At 40.0% G+C, this 24,849-nt stretch overlaps 1 protein-coding gene across 1 annotated transcript in view; it reads left to right on the top strand.

Annotated features, from left to right (window-relative positions):
• Window positions 1-24,849, top strand: part of LOC126278040 (medium-chain acyl-CoA ligase ACSF2, mitochondrial-like) — a 225,979-nt gene that overhangs the window by 196,967 nt on the left and 4,163 nt on the right. The window contains exons 11-13 of the mRNA XM_049977795.1: window positions 12,072-12,213; window positions 12,293-12,403; window positions 12,507-12,642. Of these exons, the coding sequence (XP_049833752.1) occupies window positions 12,072-12,213; window positions 12,293-12,403; window positions 12,507-12,629 (376 nt within the window). The 3' untranslated portion in view covers window positions 12,630-12,642. The remainder of the gene's footprint in view (window positions 1-12,071; window positions 12,214-12,292; window positions 12,404-12,506; window positions 12,643-24,849) is intronic.

Here is a 24,849-nt window from a genome sequence, read left to right as displayed (position 1 = left end):
AAAAGACAGGAGTGAGTCCTTTCATAATGCTTGCGCTATTTCTCAAATTTGTTGAATTTCAAGTGGAAATCTGGATGCATCAGTCATAATGATCAGTGTGGATGCATTGCTAAAGGCGTCAGGTGAAGAAAGGCTGCTGCATCATGCATAGTGTTTGCGTATTGCTGTGTCTGAAATTGATTTCAGATTACAAGACCAACTCATCTGAAGGTGACTGAGCAGTTGTAGTGATTGGTCCTGTTCAGTAGCTTGTTCAATCCTCTGAAAATCTGATGCAAATCAGATTCATCAGTTTGAAGACAAGGAAGCTTCTGGTGCACTGAATTCCAGATCATTTCCCATAGGTAAGCAATACATGCTGTCTGTGTTTACACAGTCGGCCATGGTGTGACAGAGAATTTTGTACTGGTTCAAAATGGTTCAAATGGCTCTGAGCACTATGGGACTCAACTGCTGAGGTCATTAGTCCCCTAGAACTAGTTAAACCTAACTAACCTAAGGACATCACACACATCCATGCCCGAGGCAGGATTCAAACCTGCGACCGTAGCGGTCTCGCGGTTCCAGACTGCAGCGCCTAGAACCGGACGGCCACTTCGGCTGGCCTTTGTACTGGTTAATTTGAAAGAAGTAGTGACTGACATTGCATGTGTTGTGGTGTATGATCAGTCACACCTTTCATCAGATAAAAATGAGCAGTCAGTATCTTATGATGCAAATACTAATCGAATTTCGTGAGACTATAGATGATGGCTAAGTCTTTTTTTCTGCTGACTGTTATTGAGTTGGGCCTTGTTCAACACCTTAGGCATGCAAGCTATAGAATGGTCATTGTTAATGACTTTGTGAGATAAAATCATCCCTACTCCATGGGATGGTGCATTAACTGCTAATCCTACTGCCTTTTGCAGATCAGAATAATGAACACATGGGCCACTAAGCAATACATGTTGTAACTTTTGAAATGTTTGTTCATATTCTCCAGGCCATTGGAAAGGAACATTTTTACACTGGAGGTGATGTAAGGGAGCATAAATTCAACCTGTGTTCAGTATACATTTGATATTGTTAGTCAGTTTGCCTAAAACTGCCTGTAGCTCATACGTTTTTGGGAGAAGATAACCTCCAGATGACCTATAAATACTTAGTCAAGAATTGAGTGTCATGGATGTCAGTATCTCACTGACATATGCGACACTCATTTCTTGCCTTAAATATTACATTTCACCATTGGAAAATGAAAACTTCAGTAATTTACACTTTAAGCTCTGCATTAGTTAAAACTTAAAAAAAAAAAGATTCCAAGTTTTTCAGATGTTGTAGTGCTGTTTGTCCAGACTCAATGATGTCATCCAAATAATTTGAACCTGATGCAACTTAAAATGTCACTTTTTTCAGGAAAGCATAGAAATAATGCAGGAGCAGATGTGCTTCCAAAAGGAAGATGAATTGTGTACTAACCACCATAAATTCTTTCATTTCCTCATCCTGAGAGAGTTGAAGGTGACCCATGACCTCCACAATATGTGGAAGCAGGAAAGAATTAATAACTATTTGAGCATCAACTGCTGCTTGAAAGTTGGCACAAAGCCTGATTTTTCCTGTTTGATTTTCTTGTGATAATCAGAGGAGATGATCCTTAACTAACATAAATAGGTTTCAAACCACCAGTGTGCTCTAATCTGTCAAGTTTGTGATGTTCGCCTGCTTTATTTCTTTTGTTGAGGGTCCTTGGTCTTGACAAACTGCTTTTTGATACCAACTGAAAAAGTAGGGGGTGGAAGTGCAGTACTGACTACAGAAACTGATGTAGCCAAGAGGTGGACAGTTGCGTTTCACAGTTCCGTACTTTCACTGTTCACAACTCCTCAATATTACACAGTTATGTGGCAAGTGCACTATTATTTAACTGTTAATAAGTAACAGTAATAGTTTGCAGGCAAACATCCACATACCGCTACAATAGTTTACTGTTTAACACCTACAAGCAATAAAAGTCTAACCAAACATTTCACAGTTTTTGAAGAATAAAAAGGTACATATGGAACAGACAATATCATTGTTTTAACACATGGCCTAATTGTGTTACACTTATTTCACAGTTAATTTGATCCATTGTTGTTGATATAACCATTATGGGTTTCTCATCTGAAATTCGGCTGTGGACTGACTGTCTTGGGACCAAAAATTGGGCCCTTATATATTCTCACAATAATAGACACTGAAACTATACATTGTTGGATGTTTAATTTACAGAAATTACAATTAAAACTTAACTCAATAAATTAACTGTATACATTGTAAAATTCCATCTTTTTAACAGTTTCTTCTACTACAAGAGTTAGGCCAAATTATGTGTTTAAATGATGAAATTAACAGATATATTTACACAAGCAATACTTTTGACAAAACTGTTAATTACTTTGGAACTTTGTTAACATGTTTTTGAATAGAGCGAAATAGATCCTTCAAGAATACTATTAGTTGTTCCTGCAAATGTTTATAACTATGATAGAATTTATATTTGTTTATAAGTCAACAATATGATTTAAGTTATGAAACAATTACTGATTTTACTGTATAACAAAAGATACTAACTAGGAGTAGTCAAAATAAGTTAGATCATCAATGACATACATAAAACTGAGCACTAAATTAGATCTGGTGCTGTATTTTTTAAAACTGAGGGCCAACATTTCTCATTTATGAAAATACATATTATACTCATGTACATTAATGGCAATTAGTCAGAAATGAAAAATTGAATTTTAAGGAGGCAGATGGCAAAACAAGGGGGGAAGTGAAAAATATTTCAGCTTGCTTCATCACAAGTTCAGAAGGAACTTCATTGTGAATGGGGCACCAGACATACAAGTAAAACGGTGGTTGAACATTGTCTTTGACCTAATGTGTGTTTGAAACTTCACTGCATATTCCCATTTTCAATCAAACAAATCTCCATAATTTTCACACAATTGATGGATACTAGCATGGTAAACTTATCTATCAATAGCATACACATTTTCCTGAAAATCTAATTCAATTAAATCAAAAGCACCCGTGCCAAAAATATTGAGACACAAGCATGACCGAACTACTGTGAATGACACTGATACAGTCGTATTTTAATATTTTGCCTACCAAGTGCATATCCCACGAATAGAGATACCTCTGCCATTGTAGGCTATGAGGCATAGACATGATTTTTGGAGCTGAGGGTGTCCGAGTTGCTCATAATTAGTTTAATTAGTGTGACTAAAGAAGCACCAGTATCTAGTTGAAATGGTACAGATTGATTAAAAATCTGTAAATCTATGAATAGTTTGCAGTTTGTTCTCTGAATATGACTGTCAGTTCTAACTTTTGAAATATTGTTTTTATCTTTTTTATGAGAGACAAACCCATCTGTTGTTTGGCCATGTGAGGATAGCTGATCTATCTTATCCAAGTTTTGCATTTTGCACATTACATTGTGATTTGGTTCCTGTGAGTATTGCCAGGAGGAGCAGATAAAGATTCAGAATGTGAGATCATATTAATATCCATTTGCTCAAATCTAGATTGAAATGGAACAGAGTTTGCATTTGCACTTCTTTTGCAGGCACACTTGCTGTGTGTCTCCTAACTTGTGACAGTATCAGCAGTCCGTTTGGTAGAAAACAATGTTTGTGATCATGTATGACAATACACTTGACACAAGATTTCAGAGCATGTGAATTTTCAGTGTAAGTGGCTGGATGCTTCATGACATGCTTTTGCTGTGGCTTGCAGCTGTTGTCAACATGAGCTTCACAAGCCGGAGTCTGCTTAGGACTAGACTCGGTGAGTGACACAACAACAAGCACAATAAAGTCAATTTCTGCAAAGTCTTGTACTTTATGAGCATCAGTTACTTTAAGCACATCATTGAGACAAAGATTACAGTACTTTAGAATCTCAGCCATATTCAATTGTCTGTAAGGCTGTGAATAATGACACCTGAAATATTTCTTCTTGAAAAGAAGCTCCACAAGTGTAGTTAAATTTGCGGTTCCTAATAATGCCCTTGAGTTCAGGAATTCAATCCTTTTAAGACTGTTTGCTGTGATAATGTGTATGAAAAAGTTTGAAATAAACAGCTGCTACATAAATCAGTGCTTCAAAAAAAATTTTTTTGCTAGTGACTTTCTCATTTGGTGAGGTTTGGGGCTCTACTTGAAGGAATAGTTTCCTACAGAATCTGAATATTAACACATCTATGCAAGAAGAAAAGAAAGAATGTTGTGAGTCACTTGTGGTTCTGTAGACTGCAAAATGTTGTTCAAGCTGGATGTGGTACTCCATCCGTTCCTCTTCTTTCGTCAAAAGAGTAGAAGAGAGGAGGGCACCAGAATTCTGTGCTTTACTCATAGTTAACTGCTGATCTTCCACCAGGTTACTTATGCTATTTATCACAGACGGAATTTGTTGGCTGTGGAAGTGAATAAGTGCAGTGAGGCATTGCTCTCCAGAAGTTGTTGGTGCTTACAGACTTTAAATTAATTCAAGAATAGATGTAAGATATTTAGGATCTCTGTAACAATTATAATGGAAAAATGAGAAATCTAGACACTTTCATTCCTGGCTGTTAGTAGAATAGAAAAATATAATTAGTTCCTCAGGCACTGAAAGAAATATTGATTAGTTAAGTTTCCAGAGAAGTCAAATCACTTTCTGTAGATTGAAGTAGTCTCAAATCCTAACCCTGTTGCTAGTGATATCTGTTGTGTCCAACTGCATAACTAGTTGGATGAAGACTCCAGAACACATCAAACACTACAGAATGGTTGAAACATTTATTTACAATACATGCAATATAGAGTATACATAACTTTGTATCCTGTGGTCTGTCTGCAATCACTGTCTCTGTTTCACTAACAGTGGTTTATAAATATTCACTCACAGTTGAAGTAGTGGTAGCACCTTTCATAAAGTTCTCACTTCGGTGTCATGCTAGGTTTGTAAGATTTAACTGCACTGTCATCCATCCACTCAGTGTAATTGATGATAATCTGAAGATAATAATGTGAAGTGGAGCTCTGAGTGTGGCAGGTTAATAAGTTGCAGGAACCAGTCACAGTTGTAGGTAGTGAGGTGTAAATTTGGTGTACTTTGGTGGTATGTGTAGTGCCAGCTGGCAGCTTCTTTGGGCCCTATTTAGCAGTAGCTCGGGGGGGGGGGGGGGGGGGGGTGGTATTGAAATGTTTCTTCAGTGGCAATGTGAGCAGTGTGTGACATACTGAGTGCAGTCAATAAAGACAACTTTGGTACTGTAACACATATTCTGCAAACATATTTGAATTCATGGTAGAGGAATTTGCAACAGACAACATCTAACATTTGGAAAGGGCATAAGTAGGAAAATCTGTTCACAACATGAAGGTTGGTTTGAATGTCACAATGAGTTACTGGACATGGTCTTGTTGGAGATGGTACAATAAGACTACCTATATTTTTATATGACTCTGAATCAACTTGGGATTTTTCACATTAGCAAACCACTGGCAGATGTGTAAGAAGCAAAAACTGCAGAAAAAATTCTTGGACCAACTGAGGATTGAATTCTATACCTTTTTCATTTGTAGGCCACATGGAACACTAAGACCATTCATTGTTTATATGTATAAGGTGCCCCATATGTAATTTTTATTCTTTGAATTTTACAGAGTCCACCTATTTCATCTACTGCCTTTCAGCTGATGCCTATTCTGAGCCACCACCTGGAGCAGACACTAAATGGATTAGTTCCTTTATCTTTGAATGTTCCATTCTCCTTTGAGATGGATCTGGGGCTACTAGGATTACCTTTTCTCGTTCTCTTGAGAACCCTCACCATGTAATCCTCCCATGAGCAAATAAGCCGATACCGTTCCTTGTACTAAATGTAAGCACCATGTATAATTACAGGCCCACACCACTTTCCAATCCTGACTACACCTCCAAGGGAATGTACATGTTGTTGTTGTTGTGGTCTTCAGTCCTGAGACTGGTTTGATGCAGCTCTCCATGCTAATCTATCCTGTGCAAGCTCCTTCATCTCCCAGTACCTACTGCAACCTACATCCTTCTGAATCTGCTTAGTGTATCCATCTCTTGGTCTCCCTCTACGATTTTTACCCTCACACTGCCCTCCAATGCTAAATTTGTGATCCCTTGATGCCTTAGGGCATGTCCTACCAACCGATCCCTTCTTCTAGTCAAGTTGTGCCACAAACTTCTCTTCTCCCCAATCCTATTCAATACCTCCTCATTTGTTACGTGATCTATCCACCTAATCTTCAACATTCTTCTGTAGCACCACATTTTGAAAGCTTCTATTCTCTTCTTGTCCAAACTATTTATTGTCCATGTTTCACTTCCATACATGGCTACACTCCATACAAATACTTTCAGAAATGACTTCCTGACACTTAAATCTATACTCGATGTTAACAAATTTCTCTTCTTCAGAAACACTTTCCTTGCCATTGCCAGTCTACATTTTATATCCTCATCATCAGTTATTTTGCTCCCCAAATAGCAAAACTCGGTTCTACTATAAGTGTCTCATTTCCTAATCTAATTCCCTCAGCATCACCTGACTTAATTCTACTACATTCCATTATCCTTGTTTTTCTTTTGTTGATGTTCATTTTATATCCTCCTTTCAAGACACTGTCCATTCCAATCAACTGTCCTTCCAAGTCCTTTGCCGTCTCTGACAGAATTACAATGTCATTGGCAAACATCAAAGTTTTTATTTTTTCTCCCTGGATTTTAATACCTACTACAAATTTTTCTTTTGTTTCCTTTACTGCTTGCTCAATATACAGATTGAATAACATCAGGGAGAGGCTGCAACCCAGTCTCACTCCCTTCCCAACCACTGCTTCCCTTTCGTGCCCCTCAACTCTTATAACTGCCATCTGGTTTCTGTACAAATTGTAAATAAGCTTTCGCTTGCTGTATTTTACTCCTGCCACCTTCAGAATTTGAAAGAGAGTATTCCAGTCAACATTGTCAAAAGCTTTCTCTAAGTCTACAAATGCTAGAAACGTAGGTTTGCCTTTCCTTAATCTTTCTTCTAAGATAAGTCGTAAGGTCAGTATTGCCTCACGTGTTCCAACATTTCTACAGAATCCAAACTGATCTTCCCCAAGGTCGGCTTCTACCAGTTTTTCCATTCGTCTGTAAATAATTCGTGTTAGTATTTTGCAGCTGTGACTTATTAAACTGATAGTTTGGTAATTTTCACATATGTCAACACCTGCTGTTTTATTTGGGATTGGAATTATTATATTCTTCTTGAAGTCTGAGGATATTTCACCTGTCCTGTACATCTTGCTCACCAGATGGTAGAGTTTTGTCAGGACTGGCTCTCCCAAGGCCTTCAGTAGTTCTAATGGAATGTTGTCTACTGCCGGGGCCTTGTTTCGACTCAGGTCTTTCAGTGCTCTGTCAAACTCTTCACACAGAAACGTATCTCCCATTTCATCTTCATCTACATCCTCTTCCATTTCCATAATATTGTCCTCAAGTACATCGCCCTTGTATAGACCCTCTATATACTCCTTCCACCTTCCTGCTTTCCCCTCTTTGCTTGGAACTGGGTTTCGATTTGAGCTCTTGATATTTATACAAGTGGCTGTCTTTTCTCCAAAGGTTTCTTTAATTTTCCTGTAGGCTGTATCTATCTTACCCCTAGTGAGATAAGCCTCCACATCCTTACATTTGTCCTCTAGCCATGCCTGCTTAGCCATTTTGCATTTCCTATCGATCTCATTTTTGAGAAGTTTGTATTCCTTTTTGCCTGCTTCATTTACTGCATTTTTATATTTTCTCCTTTCATCAATTAAATTCAATATTTCTTCTGTTATCCACGGATTTCTACTAACTCTCGTCTTTTTACCTACATGATCCTCTGCTGCCTTCACTACTTCATCCCTCAGAGCTACCCATTCGTCTTCTACTGTATTTCTTTCCCCCATTCCTGTCAATTGTTCCCTTATGCTCTCCCTGAAACTCTGTACAACCTCTGGTTCTTTCAGTTTATCCAGGTCCCATCTCCTTAAATTCCCACCTTTCTGCAATTTCTTCAGTTTTAATCTACAGTTCATAACCAATAGATTGTGGTCAGAGTCCACATCTGCCCCTGGAAATGTCCTACAATTTAAAACCTGGTTCCTAAATCTCTGTCTTGCCATTATATAATCTATTTCATACCTTTTAGTATCTCCAGGATTCTTCCATGTATACAACCTTCTTTTATGATTCTTGAACCAAGTGTTAGCTATGATTAAGTTATGCTCTATGCAAAATTCTAACAGACGGCTTCCTCTTTCATTTCTTAGCCCCAATCCATATTCGCCTATTATGTTTCCTTCTCTCCCTTTTTCTACTGTTGAATTCCAGTCACCCATGACTATTAAATTTTCGTCTCCCTTCACTACCTGAATAATTTCTTTTATCTCATCATACATTTCTTCAATTTCTTCATCATCTGCAGAGCTAGTTGGCATATAAACTTGTACTACTGTAGTAGGCATGGGCTTCATGTCTATCTTGGCCACTATAATACATTTACTATGCTGTTTGTAGTAGCTTACCCATACTCCTATTTTTTTATTCATTATTAAACTTACTCCTGCATTACCCCTATTTGATTTTGTATTTATAACCCTGTATTCACCTGAGCAGAAGTCTTGTTCCTCCTGCCACCGGACTTCACTAATTCTCACTATATATAACTTTAACCTATCCATTTCCATTTTTAAATTTTCTAACCTACCTGCCCGATTTAAGGGATCTGACATTCCACGCTCCGATCCGTAGAATGCCCGTTTTCTTTTTCCTGATAACGACGTCCTCTTGAGTAGTCCCCACCCGGAGATCCGAATGGGGGACTATTTTACCTCCGGAATATTTTACCCAAGAGGATGCCATCATCATTTATCCATACAGTAAAGCTGTAGTTTCCCCTTGCTTTCAGCCGTTCCAGTACCACAACAGCAAGGCGACTTTGGTTAATGTCACAAGGCCAGATCAGTCAATCATCCAGATTGTTGCCCCTGCAACTACTGAAAAGGCTGCTGCCCCTCTTCAGGAACCACACATTTGTCTGCCCTCTCAACAGATACCCCTCCATTGTGGTTGCACCTACGGTATGGCTATCTGTATCGTTGAGGCACACAAGCCTCCCCACCAAGGGCAAGGTCCATGGTTCATGGACATACATATGAGGTCCTACATGTGAAACAATGGAGTATCTCATCTGTATGAGTTCCTGAGTTAACTGTGATATGTAGATAGATATTCACGAATAACCCAGGGATGCACTGGTAACCCATGTTTTGTAATGACTACCAAACTGATGCATTCATAATAAGTTAGTGAGATAGACATGAAAATCACAGTTATTGACACACTGAGTGCTTTGTAAACTTGTAGTAGTAGATAATATAGTCTGGTAATGACAGACAGAAAAAGTCAGCAACAAACCGTTTGATAATTGATAAGCTAGAGGTAGATGAAACAAATACTTTATGTGTCACTGGTTTGAACTACAATAATTTATTCTTTCATCCACTCATCATGGTAAGTGAACCCTATCATGAAGAGAATGTGTAGAAAGATGGAATGAGACAAAGTATACATAAAGTGCCATAAGAAGAGAACTGTTTTTGGCAGACATTTTAACCTGTCTTGTAGCTAAAAGGGTTCTGCACTCCTCAAAAGCTTGACAGATAATTTGTAGGAGTAGGTTTAATAAGGTACGCTTTTAATTTTGCTTTGAGTTTATAGGAATTCTCAGTTTCTCACTTTGTCAGATTGGTAAGGAGGCAAAATGCACTCTATCTTGTATTGTGCTTGTGCATATCATGATTCAATTTAAACCAATATTTATTATTAGCAACAAATACTATTTAGGAATATTTATATTTAAAAGTGGGGCTTAAGGATTCTAAGATTTTCAAGGTGATCTCTGCAGATGTGCAGCTACATACATTGTACAGACCTTGCGGTGTTCCAACCAGAAAATGGCCCACATTCATTTATTTTCTGACTATTGTACCAGTCGAAATGAAAATATAGTATTGGTGAGCACACTAATGGCCTTCATGGAACAAAGCAGAAAATTTGAGATGTTGGTATAATGTCCAAATGTACACTTTCTGGCAAATTAAATCTTCTCAGGTTGCCACCTGAGTGACTGCATTCAAATTCCAAGATGTTTCGATGAGTGTCATTGTCATCATCTTCTGGGCATGGTCTTGGCATATAGCTGCTGGTGCAGGATTCTGTGCCACCTGTTGAGTTTGGCATGGAACCCTATACTAGGAGCTATACATTGAGTCTGTGCCCATGAGTCTTCATGAGTCTGCGCAAAACTGAAGGCATTGCAAATCTAAATGACGGCCCATACCCAGGCACCCCTCTACCACATATCCCGCACCGAGGGGAGGGGGTGGGGAGGAGGACCACTGCTCAGCCATATAGATGGGGCCCCCATGCATCATCAGTACTTTGCCAGAAGACAATGGAAATGATATTCACCAAAACATCACAGAATTTGAACGCATCTGCCCAGATTGTAGTCTGAGAAGATTTCATAAGCTGGTGTAATATCTCCCTGTTCATGGCCACAGCTATGTGTATCCTGACAGAGTGTTTGGTAGAGTGGAAAAAAGCTATTGAATAGAGGAAAATTTTATTTCATCAACTGAATACTATAAAGTGCTACAACAACATGGCAGCATCAAGATACTAAATGAAGATTGGGAAGCAAAGAATCTCAAGTCAATGCTTTAAGGGCCCTACAATCTAATATGATCCTCCACCCTTTTCACCCCATCGGAAAAACAGGTCCTGTCAGAAACTGCAAAATACTCATTGACTGCAGTTATCATTTCCTCTCATTGACTGCAACTATTATTTCCTATCTGATGAGAAAATTTCTTCCCAGCAAACTAGAGTTCCACAAGCCAGAGTTTCAAGTTAGGGAACAGGAGGAAGTCACTTGGAGCTAAGTGTTGAGGGTGGATGGAGAACCAAACCAAAGCCCAATTGATGCAATTTTGCCATTGATATTGCTGATTTGTGGGGCGCTGCATTATTTTTGTGAAAGAGCACTTAATGCCACCAATATTGGTCTTTTTCAACCACTATGAGTTTCAAATGATCCAACAATGGCACGTAACAGTTTCTGTCATTTTCCTTGGAAATCCCAAAATACAGTGGTCATCCTCTTACCTACCAGCAAAATGCAGTGCACTTTCACCAGCCTTCATCCATTGTATGGACTACCGTTTTGTATCTGGTGTGTAGTGATGGATCCATGTTTCATCAGCAGTCACAAATTTACATAAAACATCTTGCAGATTGTGATTAGGCATTGCCAGACACTATTTTAAAATGTTGTGCCAGATGCTCTTTGGTCAACTGTGAGCTATAACTGCATCCACCTCACATGCAGCTTCTTCATAGCCAATTCTGCATACAGGATATTATGCACTCACTCGGCTGAGATGCTTACAGTCTCAGCAGTCTCATGCATTCTTACTTTCCCATATCATGGATTCTGTCAATGATTTACTTTGTGGTGACCTCAGTTGGATGCCTGGAGTGTGGTTCATCTTCAGTGCTTGTCTGGCCATGTTTAAATTTGTTAACCCAAAAGTAAATGGTCTTCAATGATGGTGCAAAGTCCATGTGAGTTTCATCTAATTCAGCTTCGATTTAGGCAGTATTCCAAACCTTTAAATGAAAATGTTTAATAACAGCATAGAACTTGGATTTTAAATCACAGTGAACACACTTACTAATTAAGATTGCTGTCAAGAATGAAGTGTATGCCATTTGAAATTCTTTACATAACCCTTGGAATAATCAAGGTTACCAGCCATGAAGGTAAAACAAAAAAGTTCAATTCTTTCAGGAAAATTTACTTACCAAACCATTTTCATATATATAGCCTAATTCAAGGAAGATTATTCTGTATGTGATAAATTTATACTTATATGTAAAATGTGATTTTGGAAGACTAGAAATTTAATAGGAAATATTTTATTCTTAAGGGATTTATTTATTCTGAAAGAGGATGGCTACGGAATGGTAGTTGGACGCTTGAAAGACATGATAATCAGGGGTGGTGAGAATATTTCCCCTAAAGAAGTTCAGGAGCTGCTGGAGACTCATCCAGATATACTGGAGGCACAAGTAAGAAGACATTACTTGTATTATAGTTGGTGCTACATACATTCCTCATAAAAAAATTAATTTATTGTGCTTGATCCAGGTATTTGGGATTCCACATGCAAGATTAGGTGAACAGGTATGCTCATGCATCCGAATAAAAGAAGGATCTGGGCTCACACCTGAGAAAGTCCAAGAATTTGCAAAGGGAAAGGTAAATGATCCTAAATTTTTAGTGCATTTTGTGTTCTGATTAATTTTTATCTGAACCTTGTTCCATTTATTTCACAGTGTCTAATAGATCACTAATGTTTTAGATTGCAGGTTTTAAAATTCCAAAAATAATTGAAATTGTTGCTGAATTTCCACGAACAACATCTGGAAAAATCCAGACTTTTAAGCTAAGAGATGCTTTCATGAAGAAGTATCCTGCTCAGTAACAAGCCATATTGAGTAAGTAATGGTTATCCTTATTAATTTTTTCCTCAGTTTTAAATTTGCACTGCTACAGTTGAATATCTCTATTTTAAAAACGGCCTCTCCATTCAATATTGTAGCAGATATTCTAACCATTTACAGAATTTCTAGTCACAGAGGATTAATAATTTTTAAGTATATTATAACCAAAGTGTTTCAAAGTCTTTGAATCAAACATCGAGAGGTGATAGATCACATAATGGGGAACAACATGTTGTTAAAGACAAAATGTTCAATGATGCCTCCCAGGGACATTAGGTGTACTTTGGTATTTGCTGACTGTGGAACCAGAAGATTTCAGTGAACTAGCAGGGTCTGCTAATTAGGTGTGCTGCATACCTACTTACCCCAGTAAACTGATAGTTATTCACAATGAGAAAACGTGAAGAATGAGTGTCTTTTAGCAGAGAAGAGTACTGCAGATGCCAGGTGGGAAATTTAATTTTGCTGCGTACCCCCTTTAACCTGGAGCTAAAGACAGTATTGTAGGCAACACATGAGGCAAACACATGCTACAGAGTGATTACACATTGCCACCTCTCTGGGGCATAACTGATTTTTTGGGAAGCTTTAGCAAACATTTTGTCTCTAAAGAAAGTTGTTCCCAATGACATGAGCTATTACATCTAATTGTTTGAAGCAAAGGCTTTGAAACATCCTGTATACAATCCCTGAAACTACTGCTCTCTATTAAATGTGCTTTGGCTTGCAATTCATTCTTGAAGACTAAGCTTCATAAATGTGATCAACAAAATACATTGTATGGATGAAAGAACTGAACTGAAAGGTCACTGATTTACTTAACATGTTCACTGATGTGCCTTTATTTGTAAAGCATGAGTATTAGTATCGTAACTGTGCTTCCCAATACAAAATGAGAGTTCATTAGTACTATGTATATTTTTATAACTGTTACAGATGCATGTTGAATAAAAACTGCTGCAGCTGTTGTAGATCCTTTATTAAAGGCACAGTTTTGTAATTGTAAATTACATTCTCAAGTGCAAATATGAATAAAAAGTAGAAAGAGACCATAAACAACTTTATACAAAAATCACCATATTAGCGGAGATGCTGAGTCACAGATAGTCGCAACAAAAAGATTTTCACACTTAAAGCTTTTGGCCAATGGCCTTTGTCAACAATAGACACACATCCGCACACACACACACACACACACACACACACACACACACACACACACACACACACACACACACTCGCGCAAACACAACTCACACCCATAATTACACTCTTAGGCAACTGAAATCACGCTGTGAGCAGCAGCAGCACCAGCTCATGGTGGGAGTGGCGACTGGGTGGGGGAAAGGAGGAGGCTGAAGCTGGGAGGGGGAGGGATAGTATTGTGGGGATGGCGGACAGTGAAGTGCTGCAGACTGAGTGGCGGGCAGGGCAGAGGTGGGGGGGGGTTGGGGGGGGGGGCTGCAAGTAGTGATAAAGGAGAGAAATAAATAAAAAATAATATTAAAAAAATAAAATAAATAAAAGAGAACTGGATGTGGTGGTGGAATGGCAGCTGTGTAGTGCTGGAATGGGAGCAGGGAAGGAGCTGGATGGGTGAGTACAGCGACTAATGTAGGTTGAGGCCCAGAGGGTTACAGGAACGTAGCATGTATTGCAGGGAAAGTGCAATTCAAAAAACCTGGTGTTGGTGGGAAGGATCCATATGGCACAGGCTGTGAAGCAGTCATTGAAATGAAGGATATCATGTCTGGTAGTGTGTTCAGCAACAGGGTGGTCCACTTGTTTCCTGGTCACAGTTTGTCGGTGGCCATTCAAGCGGACAGACAGCTTGTTGGTTGACATGACTACATAGAATGCAGCACAGTGGTTGCAGCTTAGCTTCTAGATCACATGACTGGTTTCACAGGTAGCCCTGCCTTTGATATTATAGGTGATGTTTTTTGACCAGACTGGAGTAGGTGGTGGTGGGAGGATGTATAGGATAGCTCTGGCATCTAGGTCTATTACAGGGATACGAGCCATGAGGTCAGGGGTTGGGAGCAGGGGTTGTGTAGGGATGGACAAGTATATTGTGCAGGTTCAGTGGATGGCAGAGCACCAGAGTGGCAGGGGTGGGACAGATAGTGCGCAGGACATTTCTCATTTCGGTGAGCGATGAGAGGTAGTTGAAACCCCGGCTAAGAATGTAATTCAGTTGCTCCAGTCCTGGGTGGTACTGAGTTATGAGTGGAATGCCCCTCTGTGGCTGGATGGTGGGACTTTGTGAAGTGGTGGTAAACTGGAAATATTGTTTTTGTACAAGACTGGGAGGATAATTATGGTTTGTGAAGGCTTCAGTGAGACCCTGGGTATATTTTGAGAGGGACCGCTCCTCACTGCAGATGCGATGACCACAGGTGGCTAGGCTCTATGGAAAGGACTTCTTGGTATGGAACAGGTGGCAACTGTCAAAGTGGGGGTATTCCTGGTGGTTAGTAGGTTTGATTTGGACGGAGGTACTGATGTAGCCATCTTTGAGGTGGAGGTCAACATCTAGGAAGGTGGCTTGTTGGGTTGAGTAGGACCAGGTGAAGCAAATGGGGGAGAAGCTGTTGAGGTTCTGGAGGAATGTGGTTAGGGTGTCCTCACCTTCGATCCAGATAGCAAAGATGTCATCAGCGAATCTGAACCAGGTGAGCAGTTTAGGATTCTGGGTGTTTAGGAAGGATTCCTCTAGATGGCCCATGAATAGGTTGGCATAAGATGGTGCCATGTGGGTGCCCATAGCCATACCCTGGATTTGTTTGTAGGTAATGCCTTCAGAGGAGAAGAAATTGTGGGTGAGGATATGCTCATAGTGACTAGGAAGGAGGTTGTTGGTTTGGAACCTGTCAGACGTTGGGAAAGGTAGTGTTCAATAGCAGTAGGGCCATGGGCATTAGGAATGTTATTGTACAGAGAGGTGGCATCAGTAGTGATGAGCGGGGCATCTTGTGATAAAGGTACAGGAACCGTGGAGAGTCGGTGGAGGAAAAGATTTCCATCTTTTCTGTAGGAAGGTAGATACTGGGTAAGAGGGACTCTCTCTGTGGAGGCACAGTAACTGGCCATAATGGGGCATCCTGTATAGTTAGGTTTATGGACATTTAGAAGGTAAGAGTGTGGGGAGTGATAGGGGTGAGTAGAGAGATGGACTCCAGGGAGAGGTTCTGGGATGGGCCTGAGGATTTGAGTAGTGACTGGATATCCTGCTGGGTTACTGGAATGGGGTCACTGTGGCAAGGTTTGTAGGTGGAAGTATCTGACAGCTGGCAGAGTCCTTCCGCCAGTTAATCCTTGTGGTTCAGAACTACAGTGGTGGATCCTTTGTCCACAGGTAGGATTATCATGTCAGGATCATTTTTTAGATGGTTGACTGCCGTTATTTCTGTGGATATAAGGTTAGTCTGCATGTTGAGGTATTTGGGGAATAATGGTGAGGTAGGGTTTGCGGTTAAGGAACTCTGGAAAGTTAACAGGGGGTGGTTTGGAGGCAGGGGAGTGGATCATGGTTGGATGGAGGAGTGAACTGAGTTAGGCAAGGTTCACTATTGGTCTTTGGTTGAGTCTGATTGCTAGGGTTGGTTGCAAAAAAGTGTTTCCACTGTAAGAATCGGGAGAAGGAGAGAAGGTCTTTAACAATTTCTGCATGCTTGAATTTGGGAGTGGGGCAAGGGCTAAGGCTTCTGGATGAAAGGTTCATGACTGTGTCACAGATCTGTGTACGTTCTACCCCTGTGTGGTGGTGGGAGGGAGTTTTGGTGGGTGGGCTAAGTGTAGTAGGTCTGCGAGACAGGGTTTGTCAGCTGTGAGGGGGCGTAGGGGAGGTTTCATGGTTGTTATAGAGGTGGTGGACAGTGGCACGCCAAGGCAGGAGTAGGAAGCGAGCAGGATGGAGAGCTTTTTGAGGTGGAGTCATGCATGTTGCTCACGTTCCTGCTGGGGAAGAGTTTCAATCCATGAATATGGAGTTGCATAGCAGGAGAATCTTGTGGATGGGGAGAAGGTACTGCATGGAGATTTGGGCTTGGTTAATATGGTTCTCCAGGACTAAGTTGGTGAGGGCTAGGGACTGGCGGAATTTGAACAGGTGGAGGTCATTTTGGAAGGAGGGGTGGCAGCCAGAGATGGGTAATTTGATGGTAAGGCCATTAGGGGAGATTCCATGAGCCAAGCAACAATGCAGGAACAGTATGTGGGACTGGGATCTGGCTAGGGATAAGGAGAATTTTCTGTATTGATGCAGATGGAAGGAGCAAGGATGGAAAAATGCAAAAAATTATGTAAATAAATTTCGCAAAAATACACGCAAATACGTGTGAAAATATATGAAAGGGATGAAATGGATGCAAAAGGGGGAAACAAGATGAAATCTTTTGATGTCAACAATAGCAAAATGCGAAAACTCGCTAAAATTGGCAAGAAGTCACAAGAGTCAAAGTAAAGAATAACTGATAAAAAATTTATGTATTACTGTGGTTAGCAGGTCTGAGGGTGGATAAGTGTGAAGAAGGGGGATGGCAGATATGACTGGATGTTGGAACTTGCGGGTGTGAACTGGGATAGAATGGAGGAACTGTAGGGGATGCGGAGGGGTTCATAGGATGAGATGCAATATTGTGTGTCACTTGAAATGTGCGGGAGTAAACATGCAAAATTATGTGAAATGTCGCAGGGAGAGTGATCAATTTGAAAGTATGGCATTAATTATATCAGCGGGAGTAATGTGGAACATAAGATGCTGCACATATAATTGGGGCGGTTTTGTAGCCGTCTGTTGTGCATGGCCGAGATGGTGTGACTCGTAAGTAGAGTGTGCAATTCGGTTTGTAAGGCAACTAGAGAAAAACAGTAAAGGAGAGAAAGAGGACGAACATTGAGTATAGTGACACAAAAGAAAATAGTAACTAAAGAGAACAGCACTGAGTTAGGATCGAAGAAAAGCCAATCGGGCAAAAATAAAACAGTGGAAAATTCAGGATGGAATGTAACAGTACTATGAAAAGGAAAATTTCTACTCATCATATAGTGGAGATGCTAAGTCGGAGATAGGCACAACAAAAAGATTTTAACACTTAAAGCTTTCGGAAAATGGCCATTGTGAAACATAGACACACACACACACACACACACACACACACACACACACACTCTCTCTCTCTCTCTCTCTCTCTCTCTCTCTCTCTCTAAAGCAACTCTCACACATGATTGTAGTCTCAGCCAACTGAAACCACGCTGCAGACAGCAGCACCTGTGCATGATGGGAGTGGCAGCTGGATAGGGGAAAGGAGGAGGCTGGGGCGGAGAGGGGGAGGGATAGTATGGTGGGGATGGTGGACAGTGAAGTACTGCAGGTTGGGTGGTGGGCAGGGGAGAGGTGGGCACGAGGGGGGGGGGGGGGGGAAGTAGCTTATATTGTTACAGTCTTTTTGTTGTGCCTCTCTGCAACTCAGCACATCCGCTATATGGTGAGTAGCAACTTTACTTCTCATAATATTGTTGTATTCAATCCTGGATTTGATTTATACAAAAATCATATGACAGTGACAGGAAGTGAACAGGAGAGTGAATACTTACTCTATGTGCTGAGTATTTCTTTAAAATTTGGGAAATTTCACAAAAAGCAATAGTTATGGATTAAAAAACATGGGGTCAAACTGGAACATATGAACAAATGGGATGAGAGAGGAGATTATAAAATGCACCATAAGGGGGGGGGGGGGGGGGGCAGAATATAGAGTAAACATTACCTCAGTTGAAGCCACACCAGTTCAGAAAGCTGCAACTGCCATACACGGACTGACTGGATATCAAAACATAGGTCACAAGGGTAATGGCAATGTGAATGAATAATTTTTAATAAACTTTAAGGAAATGCTTTAGAATGAGGTGTACAGAAACAAACATACTAATAAATGTAGCAACTGTCAAGTGAATAACTTATAGACATATTGATAAAAGCCTCAAACATGTTGTGGACCATTTATAAATGTAACATTTAGAATTGAAAAATCTTAGAAATTGATAAAATTAATTATGCAGTCTGGCCATGGTATCCAGGGACTGTTGTCATGTGTATGTGTGAATTGGGTTTGTGTGAATGTGTGCGTGTGCATGTTGTCTAATTCTGATGAAGGTCAATTTGGCCAAAAGTTTTTTGTTGTACCTTTTGGCAACTCAGCATCTCTGCTATATGGTGAGCAACATCTATCCTTTTCATAATGTTGGCATACAGTTACTTAAAAAACTTTTAAGAAACTTTTACAGAAACATTGAAAAGAGGGAATGGCACAAGGCACCAAGGAGAGGAGATAAGAGGGAAAGAGCAGATGAACCCAGATATTTATTTAAGTTATCAAAGTTGGCCAAAACTGGTTTCTGCCTTAACTCAGTTTGAGACTTTACTGTCTGATTTGAATATTTTCTTCATGTATGAAACATCTCTAGTTCTTTCAAGATATTTAAACCACTACCCAAGCAAATTACGACACCAGGTGTAAAACGAGAAACTGAGTGACCTGTTTTAGATAAATCCAAACTCAAGGCAGAACTGGAACCCACATCAGAAATATGTTCCTTAAACCTAACTTCCTAGGACATTCCAGTTTGGCCTGTATACTTAGATTGGCAGTCTTCACAGGTCTGTGGCTGACACTGTCGCTGGGTCAGATGCTGTCGCCTGTCCTGTTTCAGAGGAAACCACTCAGCCTGCAAGATGCAGGCAATCACAGAGGGTGGGATTATTGGTAGTTGGGAGCTCCAACATTAGGTGCATTATGGGGCCTCTTAGTGACTTGGCTGACAAGAAGGGAAAGAAAACCAATGTACACTCAAACAGTATGCGTACCTGGTGGAATCATTCCAGATGTGGAAAGGGTCCTCTTGGATGCCATGAAGAGCACAGGGTGCAGCCAACTGCAGGTGGTTTCTCAAGTTGGTACCAATGATGTGTATCACTTTGGATCAGAAGAGATTCTCTCTGCTTTTGAGTGACTAACAGAAGTGGTAAAGGCTGCCAGTCTTTCTTGCAAGATGAAAGCAGAGCTGACCATGTGCAGCATAGTCGACAGGACCAATTGAGGACCTCTGGTATAGAGCCAAGTGGAGGGTCTGAATCAGATGCTCAGACAGTTCTGCGACCATGTAGGCTGCAGATTCCTCGACTTGCGCCAAAGGGTGGTTGGGTATTGGGTTCTGCTGACTAGGTCATGTGTCCACTATACGCAGGAGGTGGCTACACGGTCAGCAGGGGCTGTGTGGTGGTTTTTTAGGTTAGAGGGTCTCGGGAGAACACAAGAAGGGCTTGAGTCACAAAGGGTGCAGGCCAAATGCAGGAAGAACTTAGATACTGGAACCATTGGTATAACAGTTGTAAATTGTCGTAGCTGTGTTGGGAAAGTACCAGAGCTCCAAGCGCTAATAGAAACCACTGATGCTCAAATGATCGTAGGCACTGAAAGCTGGCTAAAGCCGGATATAAGCTCGGTGAAATTGAAGCAGATACTTCCTGTGAGTTAGTATGGGCAGAGGTCATTGTTGGAAGCCAGAATAAAATAAAAATAGGATCCTTTTACCAACCTCCTAATTCAGATGATACAGTTGCTGAAAGGTTCAAAGAAAACTTGAGTTTGATTTCAAACACATACCCAACTCTTACAATAATAGTTGATAGTAACTTTAATTTATCCTCGATATTTTGACAAAAATACATGTTTAATTCCAGAGGCATGCATAAAATATCATCTGAAATTGTGTAAAATGCATTCTCTGAAAATTATTTCTACCAGTTAGTTCTTGAGCCCACGCAAATAGTAAATGGTTGGAAAAAACACTTGACCTCTTAACAACAAATAATCCTCAGTTAATAATAAGCATGAAAACTGATACAGGGATTAGTGAACACAGGGTTGTCGTAGTGAGATTGAATATTGTAATTCCCAAGTCCTCCAAAAATAAGTGAGAAATATACTTATTCAAAAAAGCAGATAAAATTTACTTGATGCCTTCCTGAGAGACAATCTCCATTCATTCCAAATTAATAATATAAGTGTAGACCAGATGTGGCTTGAATTCAAAGAAATAGTATTGGCAGCAATTGAGAGATTTATACCAAATAAATTAACAAACGACGGAGCTGACCCTCCTTGGTACACAAGACGGGTTAGAACACTGTTGCAGAAACAATGAAACAAATATGCCAAATTTAAACAGATACAAAATCCCCAAGATTGGCAATATTTTGCAAAAGCTAAAAATTCAGAAGCTCAAAATTTAGTGCAGACTTCAATTCGAGATGCTTATAACAGTTTCCACAACGAAACTTTGTCTTGAAACCAGGCAGAAAATCCAGAGAGATTCTGGTCATATGTGAAGTATGTTAGCAGCAAGAAACAATCAATGCCTTCTCTGCACAATAGCAATGGAGATATTATCGAAGACAGTGCTGCCAAAGCAGAGTTACAAAACACAGCCTTACCGAAATGCCTTCACAAAAGAAGATGAAATAAATATTCCAAAATTCGAATCAAGAACAGCTACCACCATGAGTAACGTGGAAGTAAATATCCTTGGAGTAGTGAAGCAACCTAAATCACTTAATAAAAGTGAGTCTTCTGGTCGAGACTGTTTAGAGGAAGTGGTGGTAATATGAGCCCCAGTTTGTTTACCAATAAAATATTGTACACTAACACAATAATAGTACCTTAATTGATATAGTTATACTCTACTGTCAGTTAACTAAGACATTATATTCATTAAATTCCTTAAAATGTGTGAATATGTTTATTATTATTTCCCAAAGATGATAAATTTAACCGCAAACAAGATGTGCAGTTAATATGGCCCCCATGGTGTTTTTAATATGGACCCCCAGTATATTTTAAGGATTTTTTGCTGCAAGAGAAATGAAGAATTGCTTTTTAATTCAAATACATATTTATTATGAAATATAAAACCATAAAAGTACAAAGCAGCACAGTACTAGCGACAGAGGTCACAAACATAGTCCTCTTTCTCCGCCCCTGCACATTCGTTGTGAGCCCATAAAGAGCACATTAGGCATTGCACCCAGAATTCGCCACAAACATCATTTGAAACCTTCCTGTCACAGAATAGGCAGAGAACATCATCTTTATCTGTCTGGAGTTCACCAACTGAAAGGTCACATGGATAATCACCAGAACCAGCTGAGAGCCCCATGACATCATCATCTACACAATCTGAGCCATCACTGTCCATTTCTTCTTGCTTAATCAAAGTTCTCTGTAACTGTTGACTATTCTTGCTAACGTCTCTTCCATGACCAGATGCACCGCGCCCTCGACTATGAGTTTGGGTCTGGGTTCCAGAACAAGACGGCTGTGATATATCGTAAGTCACGTTTTTTGTCCATGTCCACAACCACAAAGATTAGCTAGAGCTTTTTTCACTTCTATGTAAGCTTCTAATTTGTTTTTATATGGAGATCCTGTCACAAGATTAGCAACACACGGTTGTCGCCCACGAGACGATGTTTTCATCTTCTCAAGTATGGGATGGATATCTCTTGGAGACACACTAAATGCAATTTTAATAGGCTCATGGACATCAGTTTCAATAGCATCAAGGTCCTCTCCAGTCTGAGCTCTCTTCGGGATCCTGTTGTTTTGGTTGGTCGGCAGGCATAGGAATCAGGACTTCTTCCCCAGCGATGAATTCATTATCTTGAAATATATTTCTTTCTAAGGGATAAATTCCTGTTACCCTAAACCCACCTACTACAATAATGCCGGTTGTACACTGGATGTAGGCCTTGCCAAAGAGAGACGCTATATCATGGGGTCCAACAGGTTTGCTTTCATGGAGCATCCACTGACGAATATTCTCACTGTAGTGAGTCTTAAGTGCACCCATAAAAGGACGATTGGGGGGTTGCTGTTTGTGTGTTGTGTATGAAGGCAGTTACAAAATGCAGATGAAGTTTTTTCTTGTCACATCAATCACATCAATATTCCTTACATGGGAGAAGTGGCCATCAAGGGTGAGTAGAACAGGCAAAGTCCCTGTTGGCTTTGTTTTTGCAACAAAATGTTTCACCCAGTCCTTAAATAGGTTTGCTTGAACCCAACCAGATGGGTGGGATCTCCCAATTGACCCAGGAGGAGCACCTTTCATAAGAACATCTGCCATATTCGTTCTTGGGAATATGAACATCAGGGGAACATAAGAACCTCACAAGCAGATACTAGAGACCCACGCTCTGCAGCAGTTAGAGAACAAATTTGGCGTTTACCTCTGCTTGCAATTACTTGCAGTATCTTAGTCTGAACTACAATAAGGCCTGTTTTGTCGACGTTCCATACACGAACCTCTGGATATTTATGTTTCTGGTATTCATCTTATAGCAAGTCATAGAATAAGTTAACTCTCTCACGGGGAAAGCCTTTTGTTCGAGCATACTACGTTCCCATTGGCTTTCTAATTAAAAGCTTATCTTGATGACGTCATAGAAAATGGTAAAGCCAAGCCCTTCCAGCAATTTCATTTCTGAAGTTTGTTGCAATTTCATTCCTAAGTGCAAGTTGATAGGCCATTTTTCGAACATCCATATGAGTAAAACCATGGAATTTGGCGTCCATATACTGTAAGTAATCCACTAGTTCACTTTCTGGGGCTGCTGGTAGAGCTGGTTTTCTTCCAAGCTTTTTAGTTTTGACATCTGCCATCTGTGAGGTATTAGCCTCACACACATGCCGGCATAGAGTTGTTTTTGGGGCAGCAAAATATTTCACTGCTTTTATAACTCCCATTGTTTTGTCTACAACAGCAGACACTGCCTCTCACATTTTGTTTTTATCCCACACCTGCCCTTTGGGGATTGGTTTAGGTGCCTGATTAGTCCTAGGCATCTGAAAACAAAAATAAAAACATTTTATGGATTGCTTATAATGTGGACCTCGTCCCCCGCATTACAAGCACCAATGGGAGCGATATTGCAGTCAACTATGCCTTGTAAACTCGTGCAAACAACTTAATAACGAAATAATACCACACCTTTTAATCTATTTGAAACTGTTGCCAATACTTTCTAGGTTGTATTCATGGTGCTTACATCAAAGTATTAACCAATAAAGGTTTGTTAATAAAGTTAAATTCACATACCTCTCAAAGTTTTGAACAGGAGCTTGGAAAATATAACCTGACTGTCACTCAACCACTGTACTGACCTTCTTCCAGTGCTCCTACAGGCCAGTGAGGATACTAGCAGACTAGTTCCAGCTATCACTACTAGAGTTCAGCTAAATGTTATTAAGATATTAGGGGGGGGGGCTGTATTTGTTGCAAGGGCCATATTACCACCACTTCCTCTACCAGTTAGGTTCCTTCTGGAGTATGCTGATGCATTAGTTCCATACTTAACAATCATATACAACCGTTCGCTCGACGAAAGATCCGTACCCAAAGACTGGAAAGTTGCACAGGTCACACCAAGAAAGGTCGTAGGAGTAATGTCATTAATGTTGATATGCAGCAGGATTTTGGAACATATATTGTGTTCAAAGATTATGGTTTACCTTGAAGAAAATTGTCTATTGCCACACAGTCAACATTGGTTTTGAAAACATCATTCCTGTGAAACATAACTAGCTCTTTATTTACAAGAAGCGTTGAGTGCTATTGACAAGGGATTTCAGAACGATTCTGTTTTTATGGATTTCTGGAAGGCTTTTGACACTGTACCTCACAAGCAGCTTCAAATGAAATTGCGTGCTTATGGAATATCATCTCAATAATGTGACTGGATTTGTGATTTTCCTGTCAGAGAGGTCACAGTTCGTAGTAACTGACGAAAAGTAATCGAGTAAAACAGAAGTGATTTCTGGTGTTCCCCAAGGTAGTGTTATAGGCTCTTTGCTGTTCCTTATCTATATAAACAATCTGGGAGAGAATCTGAGCAGCCGTCTTCAGTTGTTTGTAGATGAAGTTGTCGCTTATTGACTAATAAAGTCATCAGAAGATCAAAAAAAATTGCAAAACGATTTAGAAAAGATATCTGAATGGTGTGAAAATTGGCATTTGACCGTAAATAACGAAAATTGTGAGGTCATCCACATGAGTGCTAAAAGGAATTCGTTAAACTTTGGTTATACAATAAATCAGTCTAATCTAAAAGCTGTAAATTCAACTAAATACCTAGGTATT

The sequence above is a fragment of the Schistocerca gregaria genome, chromosome 6 (genome assembly GCF_023897955.1).
Source record: "Schistocerca gregaria isolate iqSchGreg1 chromosome 6, iqSchGreg1.2, whole genome shotgun sequence".
Lineage (NCBI taxonomy): Eukaryota > Metazoa > Arthropoda > Insecta > Orthoptera > Acrididae > Schistocerca > Schistocerca gregaria.
This window is presented reverse-complemented; position numbering and strand designations above follow the sequence as displayed.